The sequence below is a fragment of the Indicator indicator genome, chromosome 4, assembly GCF_027791375.1.
Source record: "Indicator indicator isolate 239-I01 chromosome 4, UM_Iind_1.1, whole genome shotgun sequence".
NCBI classification, from domain to species: Eukaryota; Metazoa; Chordata; class Aves; order Piciformes; family Indicatoridae; genus Indicator; species Indicator indicator.
Genome location: NC_072013.1, coordinates 43279252 through 43294421, shown reverse-complemented (window position 1 = coordinate 43294421; position 15170 = coordinate 43279252). Strand labels below are relative to the sequence as shown.

Below are 15170 nucleotides of genomic sequence, written 5' to 3'. Positions count from 1 at the left end.
TCTATCATCTCTCATTTCTACGGAAAATCAATGGATAAAGTAGAAATGATCAAACTCCACTGTAATGTCTGTCAAAATCTGGATGCATCACAGCAGGGTTTCAAAATGGAATATTGCATAGACATGACACAATGGTACTAAAAATCCCTCTTTTCATGATAACTGAGAGTCAGTGAGAGGTACGCTGAGCGAGGCTGATCTTCATAACTTCTTTATACAATCAGTGGAGAGAGAGATAAGAGAGAAAAGGTTTCTTCTGAAACTATTTCAGGGTGCTTAACTTAAGCTTCTGCTCTGAATCAGCTGTTAGAGGAACCTCCTCACAAGAGATGCCTGCTCTACTTAGCTCCCTTAGTACTCTAAAAGAGCTCCCACCGGGGTCTGCTCTCCACAAGCCAAGGCCAGAGCTTAGATTTATAGAGTTTTTAAGTTTAGCTTTAGATGGCCTCTTCTCTCAGAGTTTTACTGGGGAAATGATGGCCTCTCCATAGCCTGTTTATGGCCTGCTCAGTGACACAGCCAGAGCATGTCCTGCACAGCTGTAACAGTGCCTGGCATTCGGCAAGAGGACAGGAAGGGTACGACTGCTGTCTTGCTCCAAAAGCATCTCTCCTTAGAGCCAGCTTAACATTTACAGTTCATGACCACTGGAGCTCTACGGCAACCACATTTTCTGTGATGCACCCACACAAGGTTAAGAAGAACCACAAGTATTTCTCACTGGCCACAGGAGTTGGCTGCAGCCTACCCTAGAACCCCACTGGACCTGATGCAACCACAACTGCAACTATGGATGAAATTATAGTGATTGCCTGGTTTACCTTGTTAGAAGGAAAGGTTAGGTTGGTGAGACCTTGGAACAGCTTCCCCAGGGAGGTCAAGGACGCCCCCGCTCTGAAGGTGTTCAAGGCCAGGTTGCATGAGGCCTTGAGCAATCTGGTCTGGTGGAAGGTGTCCCTGTCCATGGAACTAGATGATCTTTAAGGCCTCTTCCAACCCAAACCATTCTATGAATCTACGAAAATGCTGTAGCTATTTTTAGAAGTGTATACACACAATGTAAAACCAGCATCTAACCTTAAACATGTGAAAAACTTAGAAATATATACAAAGAAATATTTTATATTGATATTGTACATACTTTCAATACATAAATATAATATAGTATCTACATTTATTAAAATAGAAATAAATTATATCTGCAAATAAAAATTGAGGAGATGATAACCTGGTATGCTTTGCTGCAACTTATTTTTTATCATTTAGATATGCATGCATTGAATGTATTACTACTGCTAGTTTATTGAGATTTAGCGAATTTGAGTTCCATATAGAAAAACTGCTAAACCTGTGGTGATTAATTTTTTATTTTTTTTTTAAAAAGAAACATTGCAGTATCTATTATTTATGAGGTATACTGATGAGGAGTAATTGCGAAGTAAAATAGTATTTTCTGTATTATGTTTATGAAGCAAAACATCATGGATAAATCAAGATGATTCCTATGAGTTTAGAAAATAATTTCTCTGAGTTCAGAAAAAAAATGTATTTTCTCCTGGAGTATGAAGCAAAATGATAGGAAACTGAAGCAAAATTTGGCAACTGACTTGAGGAATAAGTTAAAACTACTACCCTATATATTTTCTGCCTAATCCTCCAAGATGCTAAAAAACCCAAAAACATGCCCACACACAACTTCAAAACTTATGTTGCCATTGTGTTACTAAGACTCCTAATTTTGTCTTATATCAAGGTATTATATGGTGGGACCAGTGGAAGGCAGCTTCAGAGCAGACACAGATACACAATGCACAGAATGTGGATCATCACAGCATGGGGCTCAACCTGTGGGACTCCTTGAGGCAGGAGGCTGTGGCTTCTGTAAGATCACATGGGTTCAGGATTACTGGAAAGCCCCATGGAATAAAAATAGCTGGAGAACTGCACAGGGCCCACTATCTCTGACTTGATAGAGTAATTTCTATGTTATATAGTCTTTGCATAAGATCTTAAAGGTAGCACGTGGTTCCACAACCCAGAACAAAGACTGTGGTATGTTAGTCTAAAGGATCTGAGATGCAATCTGATAAAGAAAAACCAGTCCTGGCTTCTTTTAATTTCTTTATTTGTACAGAGGGCTTATCTCTCTTTATTTGGCACCACTGCATATGATACCTTATGGATAAATAGTGAGCACAAATTCACAAGTAACTTCCTGAGATGTTTGTAGTCAGCTGATTCATATGAACTTTCATAAAATCTACTCTAATACATTTAAATACCAGTCTCAGAGTGGGCAAGTCCTTGGACTTCACACTGCTTACATGTGCTCTGGATGTGCTTCAGTGTGTCAGGAAACAAGAAAATACAGATAACGTAAACTTCTTTAGATGAATGGATAAAGGTTTGAAAGGTTGTGCTAAGAACAATGTAAGGCAGAAGTGCCCATGTCTGGGAGCCTCACATGGCCTCTTTACCTGGTTCAGTGCATCAAGGAACAATGCTGCACCAGTGCTGTCCCTGGTGTTTAACTGCACATACAACAGCATGAGTATAACACCTTTTCTTAGGGATTCTTGGTCCAATGATTAGGCCAGAATGCTGCTATATTTCAACTATTCTTACACACTTTTTAGAAGAACATGAATCATTTAGTATATCTGAGGCAAATCTTTGAACCCTTTCTACCATGTTGGGATACTAGGCAGTCCTGGCATATAGAAAGCAATAAAGGTTGCAATTTCCATCCTTCTTTGTGGTGAATTGAGGTGCCATTTCCAATTTTTTTTAAAAAACAAAAAATGCTTGATGAACAGAAAATAGCTTTGGGTAATTTACGGCTGGACACATGCACTCAAACCACCATGTCTGAGTGTGCCAGACCATTGCTCCTCATGCTGAATATTTGACAATGCTTTAAGGTCACGCTGCTTGGGACCTTATCCTAGCATTTTACATCAGCAAGGACACAAAGACAGAGCCATGTGGAGTTGACTAAGTTGCTTGACGTGATGCCTATAAATTGTCCACGTTTTGCAGCTGTAGTAAGGAATGGTGATGACAGTTATGTGGTACACATTTACTTTTGTTTGAAGTCGAATGCCTCTTTCATTCTAGACACACTGCTTTAATCTCCCAAAAGCTGTGCTGGCTTTTGCTACAAACTCAGTAAATACTGCTTTGCTACAATGTGAAGTTCATCCTCAATGTCATGCTGGGAAGAAATGGGAGAAATCTACTTAGTCTTGTGAAATGAATGAAGCCACTTCTTGCAGAAAGACTGGGAGTCTGCTCCATAGAAATTATAACACTGCCTTTAAAAATGCATGTTTACATTCAAAATATAACATGGAAGTAACCAAGAAAATGTAAAAACATTTTTCAGAGTTTTCTTTACCTGTTCTCTATACTTTGTAATTCCATAGATATGGTAATCAGCGTTTTGCTGTTGTCATTATATAAGACATTAAAACTTAATATTTTCCTGCTTTAAGTAAGACTTCTCATAAAAAATAAATTTCTTTTCTGTGTTTTAAGATATAAAATTAGCCAGAAGTAGCAAGGAATTTAATCATATCAGAAAACTGGATGTATGGACCACTGAAAAGAGCAGGTTATTATGTAAGTGTCACAAAGGAGTTTTCACTTTGTTCCTCAGTGCAACTGAGTGAAGTGAAAATACTTGTGCAGAAAAAGTTAACCAATTTCATCACCCTCTAGCATAACAGACTAGGAAACTTTACTGTGTTAGGATCTAATCTAATTTAATTGATGTTCTATATTAGAACAGATTTTTACTGCTGCTTGGAGTATTGGGCCTTTCTGAGACACCTTCATAAAAAACGGTTGATTTTCTTACATAGTGTGAAAAGCCATAGAGGTTCTTCATCTGGTGAAGGAAAAAACCTCACAACAACCTAGTACATGGAAATTACTGAACTCTGTGAAGGACAGTAATTAAAATCAGAGTTTTCTGCAAAGCTTAGTTCAATTATTTTACTATACATGACAGTTAAAAACACACTACAATGTCAAAGGCAAATAATAACTTCCATTGAGGCATGTATCAAACCACGTATGTAGACATGCTGTAATTTACTACTGCTAATGACTATCTCCACTGATATTATTTAGCAGAATAATTTTTTTTCTTTCTTTTTTTTTTTTTTAAGCATTACATATGTTTTGTCAGATGAAATAAAAGCTTTCTCTGTGGGACATCATTTGCTAATAGCATTAAAGTTGTATTTCATAAAGATGGTGATTTTCACGAGGTAGCCTAAAAAGTTTATTAGCAAACTACACTGATTATTCTAATGGCAATTACAAAGCCCTCCCAAATGGGTCAACGCACCTAAGTGCTATCTGCAATCATTTAGATTTTAACATCATGGTTATTACTTATTATCAGGCTGCACAATGAGATATTGATTACTTTTAACCTTTAGACCTAAGAATTCAGGAAAAGTCAAGGCAGTAGCACAATCTACCTTTCCTGCCTGGTAAACTTGCGGCCTTTAGTAGAATTCTAATGATTCCTATTGGCAAGGCAAATCTGAAATTAGTTTATTCTCTTGGCTCATACAGAAATGATGACATCTAAAAATACTGCATGCATAGCAGATTTGTAGTTACTACCTACAAGGGACTCAATCTTGCAGTGTGCCGAGAGCTTCCTCTGAAATAGTGATCATCATCTTTTCCCACTGACTTGTTTTAACAGCTCCATGCAGACACAGACAGATTACCAGACAGACAGAAGGCATCCTGGACTGTGCAGAATATGCAGCACAGGAGCAAAAAAATCTTCACGTTTTCTAGTTTATAACCAATCCCCTAAGCATATTGTCCAAATATACCACTCTACAGGCTGCTAATCTTTTAATAAGTTTCCTTTATAGGGAAAATCTGCTTGAACTACAATGTGGCTTCATATGTACGCAGGACTCGTTTTAAATGAAACAAAGTAATCCAATTAAACTAATCTGTTTTACAAGTTAAAATGATACCAAGCACATTAATTGATCCTTATAGGCTGCTGTTATTTGAGCTCTCTCTCTGTTTGCGCAGCATTTGGAACCGCTTTGCACATTTTTATCCTCTAACAGCAGAGAACTCAGTTCTCCAGTGCAGGAGAATTATGGGCAAGAGAAACATATAACTGTTATGTGTTAGATTAATTTGCAGAACACTTGGCATTATTATTGCCAAGTAGTCAAATTGTTCCAAGTTGTTCCGGAAGGTTGTTATTAATAGTATGTTTTCTGAGGAAAGTTCTGTCTACTTTTGGAACTGCATTTCTGTTGCCAAGGAAACTCCTTGAAGCACAGCATTCTAGGAGTACACTGCTGCTTTTGTTTGCCAGTATCCTATTCATATCATCTAAGTAAGCACTTTACATACTTCAGCCTCCAGTTTCAAATGCTGAAGTTTTTATATATTTATATTACTGTGTTAAATATAGTTTGTGCCTCTTTTTAAACTCAGGCACTCTTGTAAGATTATTTTAACAGTTGCATTTAAGGACAGGAGTTAATTTATTTTTTAAATTTTTTTTTTCACAAGTTTGCAATAAATTAGTTTTAATTTGAATAATAGCTCCATAGGTTATAGCACTAGTCCTTAAGTGTTAATTATCTTTTCACTCTGAAATTAATGTAGTCATTTCCTACTGACTCCTCTACACCATTATTGAAGTGCTGAGGAAAACATGTCATTGAGTTCTGAGCCAGAACTGTTGTTGTGATTAATCCTGGTCACATGGCCAATCTCTGCCAAAAGGAGATCACTGAAAAAAGGTGACAAAGACAGTGATTTCCTGTCAGCAAAGAGTACGACAGGGCTGTCTAGAAGTGATGCAAATGAGGAAAACTTTCACCACGTTTTGTTTGATCCACTCAGGGCCACAGCACACTGAGCCAGAGAGAAAGGCACAATGGAGCAGCAGCACACCCAGAGGAGAAAATGAACTGCACCTTCGAAGGAGGGATAGCTTCTAGAAGGGAAACAAAAACTGTTGGGAGATTTTTTTTCCCCTAACTTTTTCTCAAAGGTATCCTTAGCTTTTGATGTGCATTTTCATGTTATTTAATACAGCAAACTGCTTCCCTTTGATGAGTGAATCTGTTCAAAAGCCCTGTCAACAAGATGTTTTTAAAATCTTTGCACTACTGCATGAAGGTCTTTTTCTATCTATAATGACCATCATTGCTGAAGACATCTTAGTGCAACACTTTGGGATTATGCAGTTTGTATTAAAAACACCATACATGTAATCAGACAGAAAAATGTTATTTCTTGTATTTGATATTTTGTTTAGTTAATTTTTATTCTGAAGATACTAACAATTTTAACAATCATAGTGCACTTATTTAAATGGAGTTTTAATCTAACTCAATTAAGTTTTGCAATTAATCTTCTGAGTAAAATGGAAAGAATTATCATTAACTTCTCTGCCTAGTATACTCATTTCTAATCTCCACAGTTCCAGTAAATACTGATTTGCTTCATTTTGAACATGCAAGGTACAGAATTACTCAAGTTCCCGCTAAAGGGCTAATTAGCAGATTTTAAATTCTTTGGGTTTGATCCTCCAGTAACGGCATATGAATACAGCTGAAGTCAATGCAAGTTCTGTGTACTTAGAGCTTATGAGATCAGACTCACATGCAGTAGATTAAAATGAAATAAACATGATACATTTGGCATTAAACTGAGCTATTACAGAAGTACAAAGAAGTGAGAGTACAAAAACATGGAAATGCTCCTTTTAATTTTTTTGTACTTAACAGACAAAGCACTAGAGGACAAATAAACTGTCAGCAATTCATTCCATGACTGCCATTTTATCAAACACTAGTTGATTTTGAAAATCATCAGCTAGTTCAAGTCTGTAAAGCTGAAATCATTTAGGGCTATGGGGGGAGCATCATGAAGAAGGGTAGTTTTTTCTTTTTGTAAATCTTTGCACTAAAATCTGGGAAATCCAGAGAGTCATACATACATATTCAGAGTTAAATTAAAAATAAAGAAATAATAATTTTTAAAAAGGCTATGCTGCTCCTACTATATTAAGGGCAAATTAAAACCTCATTAAAAGCGAGATAATAAGGATCCTAAAATTAAAAAACCTGTGAAGCTCCTGGAACATTATAAAGCAAAATTAAGATGAGAGTTGACTTAAAACTACATTAAATCTGAAAATAGAATACTGGGAAAACAGTCCAACCATAAAAATCTCACGGAATCACAGAATTACTGAGGCTGGAATAGCCCTCTGAGATCATCAAGTTCAAAATACATTTTATTTTCTCATATGCAATTTTAGTATTTATATATTATGTTATGCTGCTTTAATGTATGCTTTTCCCTCCCGATTTACCTTTTTTTCTCATTGCTCCTTTCCATTCATAGACTTCTACGGGCAATGATTACTGTTGGTAATAGTGATACCACAGCAGGTTCCCTGACAGAGGCGGCTTGCTGAGCTGGCTCAGAGGTGCAATTACTTGTCAGCTCAATAACTGAGAAAATGGATCTGTGAGTTTAGGAGAATCCACCAAAAGGAGGAGAGCGCAATTAGCACGTTCACATTTGAAGTTGTAACTGAAAACGAGTAACTAAGGCAAGAGCTTTGTTTTCATAACACCCCACATTACCGAGGAATTCTGGTAATAATAGCAGCCTGAATTTCTCTTAACAGATTTCTGTCCCTACAGACCAGAATTGCTGTGTTCACTGTGAAGTGCAGGCAGTGCTCCTGCCCCTTAGCTGTGCACAGTAGACCATTCACAACTCTGTGTGAGAGCCTCTAAATAAAAGGAATGTCACTATTAATTAGAAAAGAGGTTTACTAGGCTACTTTTATAAAACTATTAACACTGTTTTTGAGGGCGTGATTCGTTGTTATGTGAGACTCTGAAATTAAGGATGGTACAGACCTAGTGCACAATTGTTCCCTCAATTACATTTGCTGTTTTCTTTTGTCTGCTTTTAAATGACAGAAATGATGGGGCTTTCAACACTTCTCAGAGAGATTATTTTTGTTTGATTTCTTTTTTATTATTATTATTTATTTTTTAAGGCTAATAGATATTAATGCTCTGCACTAAACCTTTTTACATGACCTGGAAATACTCCTCCTGCTTAAGGAATACTTCTTAGTCATCTCTTTACTGAACACTGGATTTCTAGTTAAGTTTCTCCCTCATTCCTTCACAGTTTGCCTGCTGTTTTCACTAGAAAGGTATATGCAAAGAATATTCACCATTGGAGGGCAGGCAGTCTGTTTCTACTCTTCTTCAAGTGGTTTTGCAATGATCAGATAGGTATTTTTGAGATGGGGCCCCTATTAATGACTGCCCTGTGGAAACTGCAGAACAGATAAGCTTGCCTCTGCTTTGGAAACAGCACTGGTTGGTCTGTGGCTCACAGATGAACAAACTCAGCTACTCTCTCTGGTACAAACTTTCTGCTTTTGGAAGTGTCATGCCTATCAAAATACAGAATTTCATAATATTAAGAAACTACTACTTCCCATGTTGAATATACAATATTTCTCGTTTTGCCACCATACTGTACTGCAAAGTAATTCTTAAATTACCACCTTCTTTTATTTTTCTCACTGTGCATTATTATCCCAGCCTTACCATCTATAATTATTCTTGATGGTTACATCTGAATGTGGAAAAGGGAGGTATCCTAAAATACTGGCTGCTTAAGCTTTGTTCCCTTTCATATTGCTGGATGGATTCCTTCCTCAAAATACATGTTTCTTGATTGTTTTTTTTTTTTTTTTTTATCATAGGACTAAAACTCATGGTTAGATTAGGCATGGTACAAGCTGGTCTTACATGGACAGGCACTACCAAAATACCTTATTTTAAATTCACAGGAAACTTTTTACCCATTTCTGACATTGCTTATTCTTAGCCTAGCCAAGGTCAGGACTGTTAATGCATGATTAAGTATTTAGAAAATAAGAAAAAAGACATTAGAAAAAATAAGAAACGATTGTCAAAGTAAGAAATGAAGGCCACCGAATTAAGCTCATTTGCAGGCTAAAATAGTTTGGATTGCAATCACATTTCCATTTGCAAACACATTTTAACTCATGTGACAAAACTTTCTCACTGGGTATTTTAAATAAAAGGACTAAAATTAGGCAGACTAAAATGCAAGAAGACCACCAAGAAATTAAGATGCCAAAGCAAGAAAAAATAAATTATATTTAAGAAATTATCACATCATGCAATCATAAAAGAAAGAAAACAACTTCTATTTGACCTTGAATCTACCATTTATTTGATAAGAAATAAAAAAAAAGCTAGAGGGTAGTTGTTTCTTGTCATTATACTGTTGCTGATTCTGTGGTTAGTTATTAATTTTATTTTTTATGATTCACAATCTGCTCTTTGAAATATGCCATATGCTCAAAGCAATTCAAGGATGACAACTGTCAGAATTACTCCAATAAAAATTGCCTAAATGAGGAAGATTTACTGCAGCCTGATATTTCTGTTGAAAGCCTCTACTTTCTTTCCCGTTCCCCCCCCCCCCCCCAACCCCTTAGACCCATAGACTGCTGCTTCTTAGATACAAAGTGAAGTTTGAATCAATTTTAGGATCAAATCACGTGTTTTGGGAAACTTCTCTAAAGTACTGTCTGTCTAAAAGAAGTGATAGAGAGCTTCTGGACTAAATAAGAGAAACCATGTGTGTGTGTATGTGTGTGTGTGAGTGTGTGTATGATAGATGAATACCCTGTAATCAATATGCAAGTTCAAAATCTTTTTCCTGGAATCACAAGCAAGCATGATGACTTAACATGACAATGTCTGCTTTATGTATAACTAATAAAAATTAAATTGGAAGAGTCCCGTATCCTGGCAGCAGCGAACCAAAATCAAGGCAAATTTCTTTCTTCCAATATGAGGTCTGAAAGGTGGATAAAAATCCAGCTGAAAGCTCCAATCAAAACACATTTTCTTAAATGCTAGCATTTCATTTTTTCCCTTCATTTTGTTTCAGTCTATTTATTAATGCAGTTTCATTTATTTCTATTCATCTTGAAGACAAATCTTTGTCCTTCTATAGAATTACACCAAATAGAATGTGATAAAGGGAACTTTCTTGCAATTATGATGTCGGTGCAGCCTGTCAGCGCACAGGGGATGGAAATGAGGTTGGGGACAGGGAAGGGAATTCTAATAGACACCATGATACATACAATGAACGCAGCGATATCCTGTGAGAGAAAGACTTGTCAAGCTAATCAGATCTTCTATAGCTAGGTAAAGGCAGTAACGGTGGCGCTAACCTTGTAAAGATGCTGCTGCTGCTCCTCTGACATCATCAGGTCATGGCTGTCCATCACAATGGATTCCATGTCAATCAGCCAATCCCAGAGCTCCTGGTATTCTGAATCAAAGTCCAAAAGGCTGTAGATAAGGAACAAAATGTATTATGCATAAATACTGTGTAGTTGTTAAAACCTTATATTAGAATAATATATTCTTGAAAACTCATGATGTTCCTAGTTATATTTCTAAAGAGACATTCTGTATTTATACAGAGTGGATGAAAATGAAAACTGAAATCCAATTTAAGCCAGTGCCATGACCTAAATTCAGTGGCTGATGCCAAATCCTGACAACTATTGGCACACTGCATTTGCTTCAAAAATTTTGAAAGAGAAATCCCCAATAGATTTTTTTATTTAATGGTTTTCTTTAAAGTGATGACTTTATATTGAGCAAACCTTGCAACGATCATCTTGATATAATTCATATAGCAATATAATTTTAATCGAAAAATGACTCAATCCATTCAGTTATCCCTCTGCTGTCTATCTGCCTGTCTCTGTAAATATCCTACATTTATTTTCATGGATGAGTAGCTAGCATTTCAACTTAACGCCTTAAGATAGGCTTGAGTGAATATGGTAAGCCAGTGAGAACTAAGGCCAGATACAGTATTAGACAGGTGTTCCCTACAGACATGTAAGAAACAAAGGTAAGGACAGGAAGTCAAAACAATGAATCCTTGAATAGCCAGCAATCATTAAAATTCAAAGGAGGATCACTACGGTTTTCAACAAAATAAATCATTAGAATAAGGAGCTTAAAAGGATTAATGTGATTCTCTATTGAAAGCCTGGTGAATAAGTAAAGCATAGATTCTTCTAAAACACTGTGATACAAGACAGAAGGTACATGCTGGAAAACTGCATATTCGTCAGGAAGATTCCCTTTGAAAAGGGATCTTCAAAGTTGCAAAACTGGAACTAACAAAAGCCTTGTCAGTAGTATCGAAACCCCCCCATACTGATCATACAATAGTGCATGCTCCACTAAAGCTAATTTCTCCAATTATTAACAACTTTTTTAGCAACCCCATTAAAATAATTAGCAGCATTTAAACGGAGAAACAATAAAGTCGCCGTGTTTTCAAAGTTATTAATACTACCGGGGTTTCAGTTGTTATTAACTGGAGTACCAAACGCACGGTAATTTGGAAAGCTTAAAGATAAAGTTGTGACAAGCAGAACTGTCTTTTGGCAAGAAAGCAAGAGAGAAGAAAGCATTTGCCTTCTGCGGTGCTATTTTCAATGAGGTGACAACAAAGGAAGTCTTGTATAATGCACAAGTGTTGATTCCTGCTTCTGAAGCAACTCTCTAGTTTAATCCACTGTACTTAAGTATACTTTTACTCAATGATTTATGAAGTGCAGTTACTTAAAATTGCCTGCTGCCCTGAGAAGGTAAGCAATGATGCTATTATGAAGAAGAGTAAGCACAAAAGGGCAAGTTACTATTGTTGAAATATAATAGTTTCATTTGGAGTTCAGGGTTTTTCTCCTATTTTAGGAGGTATTTGACTCAGATATCATTTTGAAACGGAAATAAAACTAAACTCCATTTTGAATGGTGTATTTGCAGTGATACTGAATCTTTATCCCTTCCTCAGAAAGCAGTATAACCATTCTTTATCATTAGCATCTACTGCTCCTTTTTTATCCCTTCTGTCTTATCTAAATATTATCCAAAGTCACAAAAGTGACAGGCAGTTATTAAAATGTATGTTTTATGATATGAGGCTAGATTTCATCTTGTATAAATTGGTACAGAGTGAATGATTTGTACCAGTAAAAAAAAATCTAAATTATGAAGATGACAGGAAACAAAACCTACACTCAACATGCATGACCTGGCTGCTGCCAGAATGGAAAGGGATGCCTTTGGAAACTGCACCAGGAAGTGGATCTGGATTTTACTATAATAGGTAGATGATGTGGTGGATGCAGACACCTGCTTTGCATCTGTAGAACCATATCCTATTTACCATATCCAGACCAGTCTATGTATTAGTGTAACAGGATGAACCGACCCTTTCAAGACACACAGAAGCACTTTTCACTTAGTTTTCTAAACCCCAGTTAACACTAGGAAAAAGGTGAACCTTTTGATTTCTAGCTAAAGTTCTAAACAAGAACTCAGCCCAAAATGAAGAGAGAGAAACAGGATTCACCGGAAAAAGCCCAGGAATGAATGCAAGAAGTAAAGAGGATTTTTTTCCCCTCATACATACTATGCCTCAGTTATCTGCTGTAAAATAAAGTCATCTGGGAGCATTTTAAGCAAATTGTCTATAGCAGTTATCTTCCTGAGCCTGAAGTCAGCCTACAAAGCCTCATCACAATTAATAATAAAAAAAAAGGGCAATATCTTTAATAGGTCTGAAGTAACTCTTATATTAAAAAAAAAAAATTACTGCCTTGCATCTAAATGGATGGATCTATTGATTACTATTAAATTACTAGTTCAAAGAGGATGTAAGTTACTAAGCTGCTAAAAAGATATTCAGAAAATCCAGCCACTGTAGGATCAGTGACAGGATAGGATTAAAATGTACCTGTCAGTATTTCTGTGTCATATTGAATATTTCTTTTTTTTTTTTTTTAATTAATCTATTTTTTTTCTGGACTTAGCAGATTGTTTCTTCATATTGCCACAGGCAGAATTGGGGGAAGAGTAACTTCTGAAATACTGATGTGTGTTACAGATGCAAGAACCATAGAAAAGATCCAATCTTGCTTGATTATCCAAATTGACCAACCACTAAAAAAAAAACAAAACCCAAAAAAACCAAGAGTAGCTCACCTGTTTATTGAAAATATTATTCCTCCATTAAAAGTACCAAAAAATTGCCAACACATATAATAATATTAGTTAAAGGGTATGTAACTACAGCTTCCTTAATATAGGTTTGTTGGTTAATAAACTAAAAGCATTAGCTACATAATAACTAAAACCATATTAAGAAGTATATTTTATCTTGGCAAACAGAATATCAGATATGCAAAGTTGCACCTCTAATCCCTTGAACCCTAAACATATTTCTTAAAATGTGGACATCAATTTATTATTTTGAATGAAAATTCATGAGCACCTTTCTCGTGAGGAAACCAGTTCATCTGTGGCATTAATAAATAAAAAGGAATGTGAAAGTATTTCCACCAGCCTTTTTATCCTGCATTTAACAGGACTTTCCAGTTGGTATTATTTCTTTGCTGACATAACTCATATGGTTTTTAGAAGTACTGTAAACACACTGGTATGCCTACCAAAACATTCAGCCAGACAATAAAGGTCTTTCAAGTTTCTGCATCATCACTTTTTTGGAACTCCTTTCACATCTTTTTATTAGGAGGATACAGGAGAAATCAGAGTTCTGACCTTAACAGCTTTACATTTGGTTCATAATTCTGTGCATACTTGAAGCCCTTTCTAAGGCATTTTTCTCAAAGCCTCACCCATGAAGGCCCAGTACTAGCTGACAAGAAGATCCCAGGACTTGGCCTTCATGTTGTGCATTGCTGCTTTAAATATTGCATCCATATCTCATAGAATCATAGAATCATTCCAGTTGGAAAAGACCCTTAAGATCATCAGGTCCAACCATTAACCCTACTCTACCACTAAACCATATCCCCAAGAACCACATCTAAATGACTTTTAAATACATTCAGGGATGGTGACTCAACCACCTCCCTGGGCAGCCTGTTCCAATGCTTAACCACTCTTTCAGTGAAAAAATTTTTCCTACTGTCTAGCCTAAACCTCCCCAGGTGCAGCTTAAGGCCATTCCCTCTTGTTCTATCACTAATTATCTTTGAGAAGAGACCAGCACCTTCCTCTCTCTATAATCCTTTCATATGGTTGTAGAGGATGATAAGGTCACCCCTCAACCTCCTTTTCCTCAAACTAAACAGTCCCAGTTCCCTCAGCTGCTCTTCATCAGACTAATTCTCTAGGTCTTTTACCAGCTTAATTGCTCTTCTTTGCACCTGCTCCAGAGCCTCAGTGTCTTCCTTGTATTGAGGTGCTCAAAAGTGAACATGGTACTCGAGGTGTGGCCTCACCAATGCTGAGTACAGGGGGACAATCACTTCCCAGTACTACCTCCATAAACTCCTCCTCAGTTTTGAGGGGATGCAGAATTTCCAGCTAGATTTGCTATAACATTTTGCAGCTGTTCTCAGTTACTCTTGGTTACCTCTTTCTGCCTAGCTAGCTGGTGGTCTTTAGCAGTAGATATTCATTCTCTTCTCTTTCATTGTCACTTTAGACATTTCCATGCAGGTAAGTGTAAACCTCTGCACTGCTGTTGCTGTTGTAACAAGATCACTGTTCTTCAGGAAATCTGATCTTTACACACCCACTAGAACCCTATTCTGCAGATACTATCTTACCTCTTACCTATCTCAGTTTAGTTATTTCGTACACAGTCACCTCCCAAATCTTTCCCCCCACTATATAAATAATCCTCCACCTATAACTCGTTATCCCTGTAGAAACTTTTCTTTCTTCCACAACAAGCTAATGGGTAGATATCCTAACTTTTCCAGTTATGTAAATGGTCCCTTCTCTGTAAGGACCTCAGTCTCTAGTTAGGTCATTGTACTGTGGAATTTCTGTCCACATTTTTTTGGGCCATAATTTGATATGCAGTAGAGAAATGTTGTGTCAACTGCATTTTCAAACATCTGAAAGACATTTCCATTGTATTCTATAGAATACTTCAGACTGGTTTAACTGGAAGTTTTCCATCTGAATTCAGCCCACCCTTGTTTCTATAATGGCTCAGTACATGGTATTGTATTTTTCTCC

The 15170-nt window shown here is 36.6% G+C and overlaps 1 protein-coding gene across 1 annotated transcript in view; it reads right to left on the bottom strand.

The window, feature by feature from the left end:
* AKAP6 (A-kinase anchoring protein 6) overlaps nucleotides 1-15170 on the bottom strand; it is a 218574-nt gene that overhangs the window by 66417 nt on the left and 136987 nt on the right. The window contains exon 8 of the mRNA XM_054400703.1: nucleotides 10319-10439. Coding sequence (XP_054256678.1) covers nucleotides 10319-10439 — 121 coding nt within the window. The remainder of the gene's footprint in view (nucleotides 1-10318; nucleotides 10440-15170) is intronic.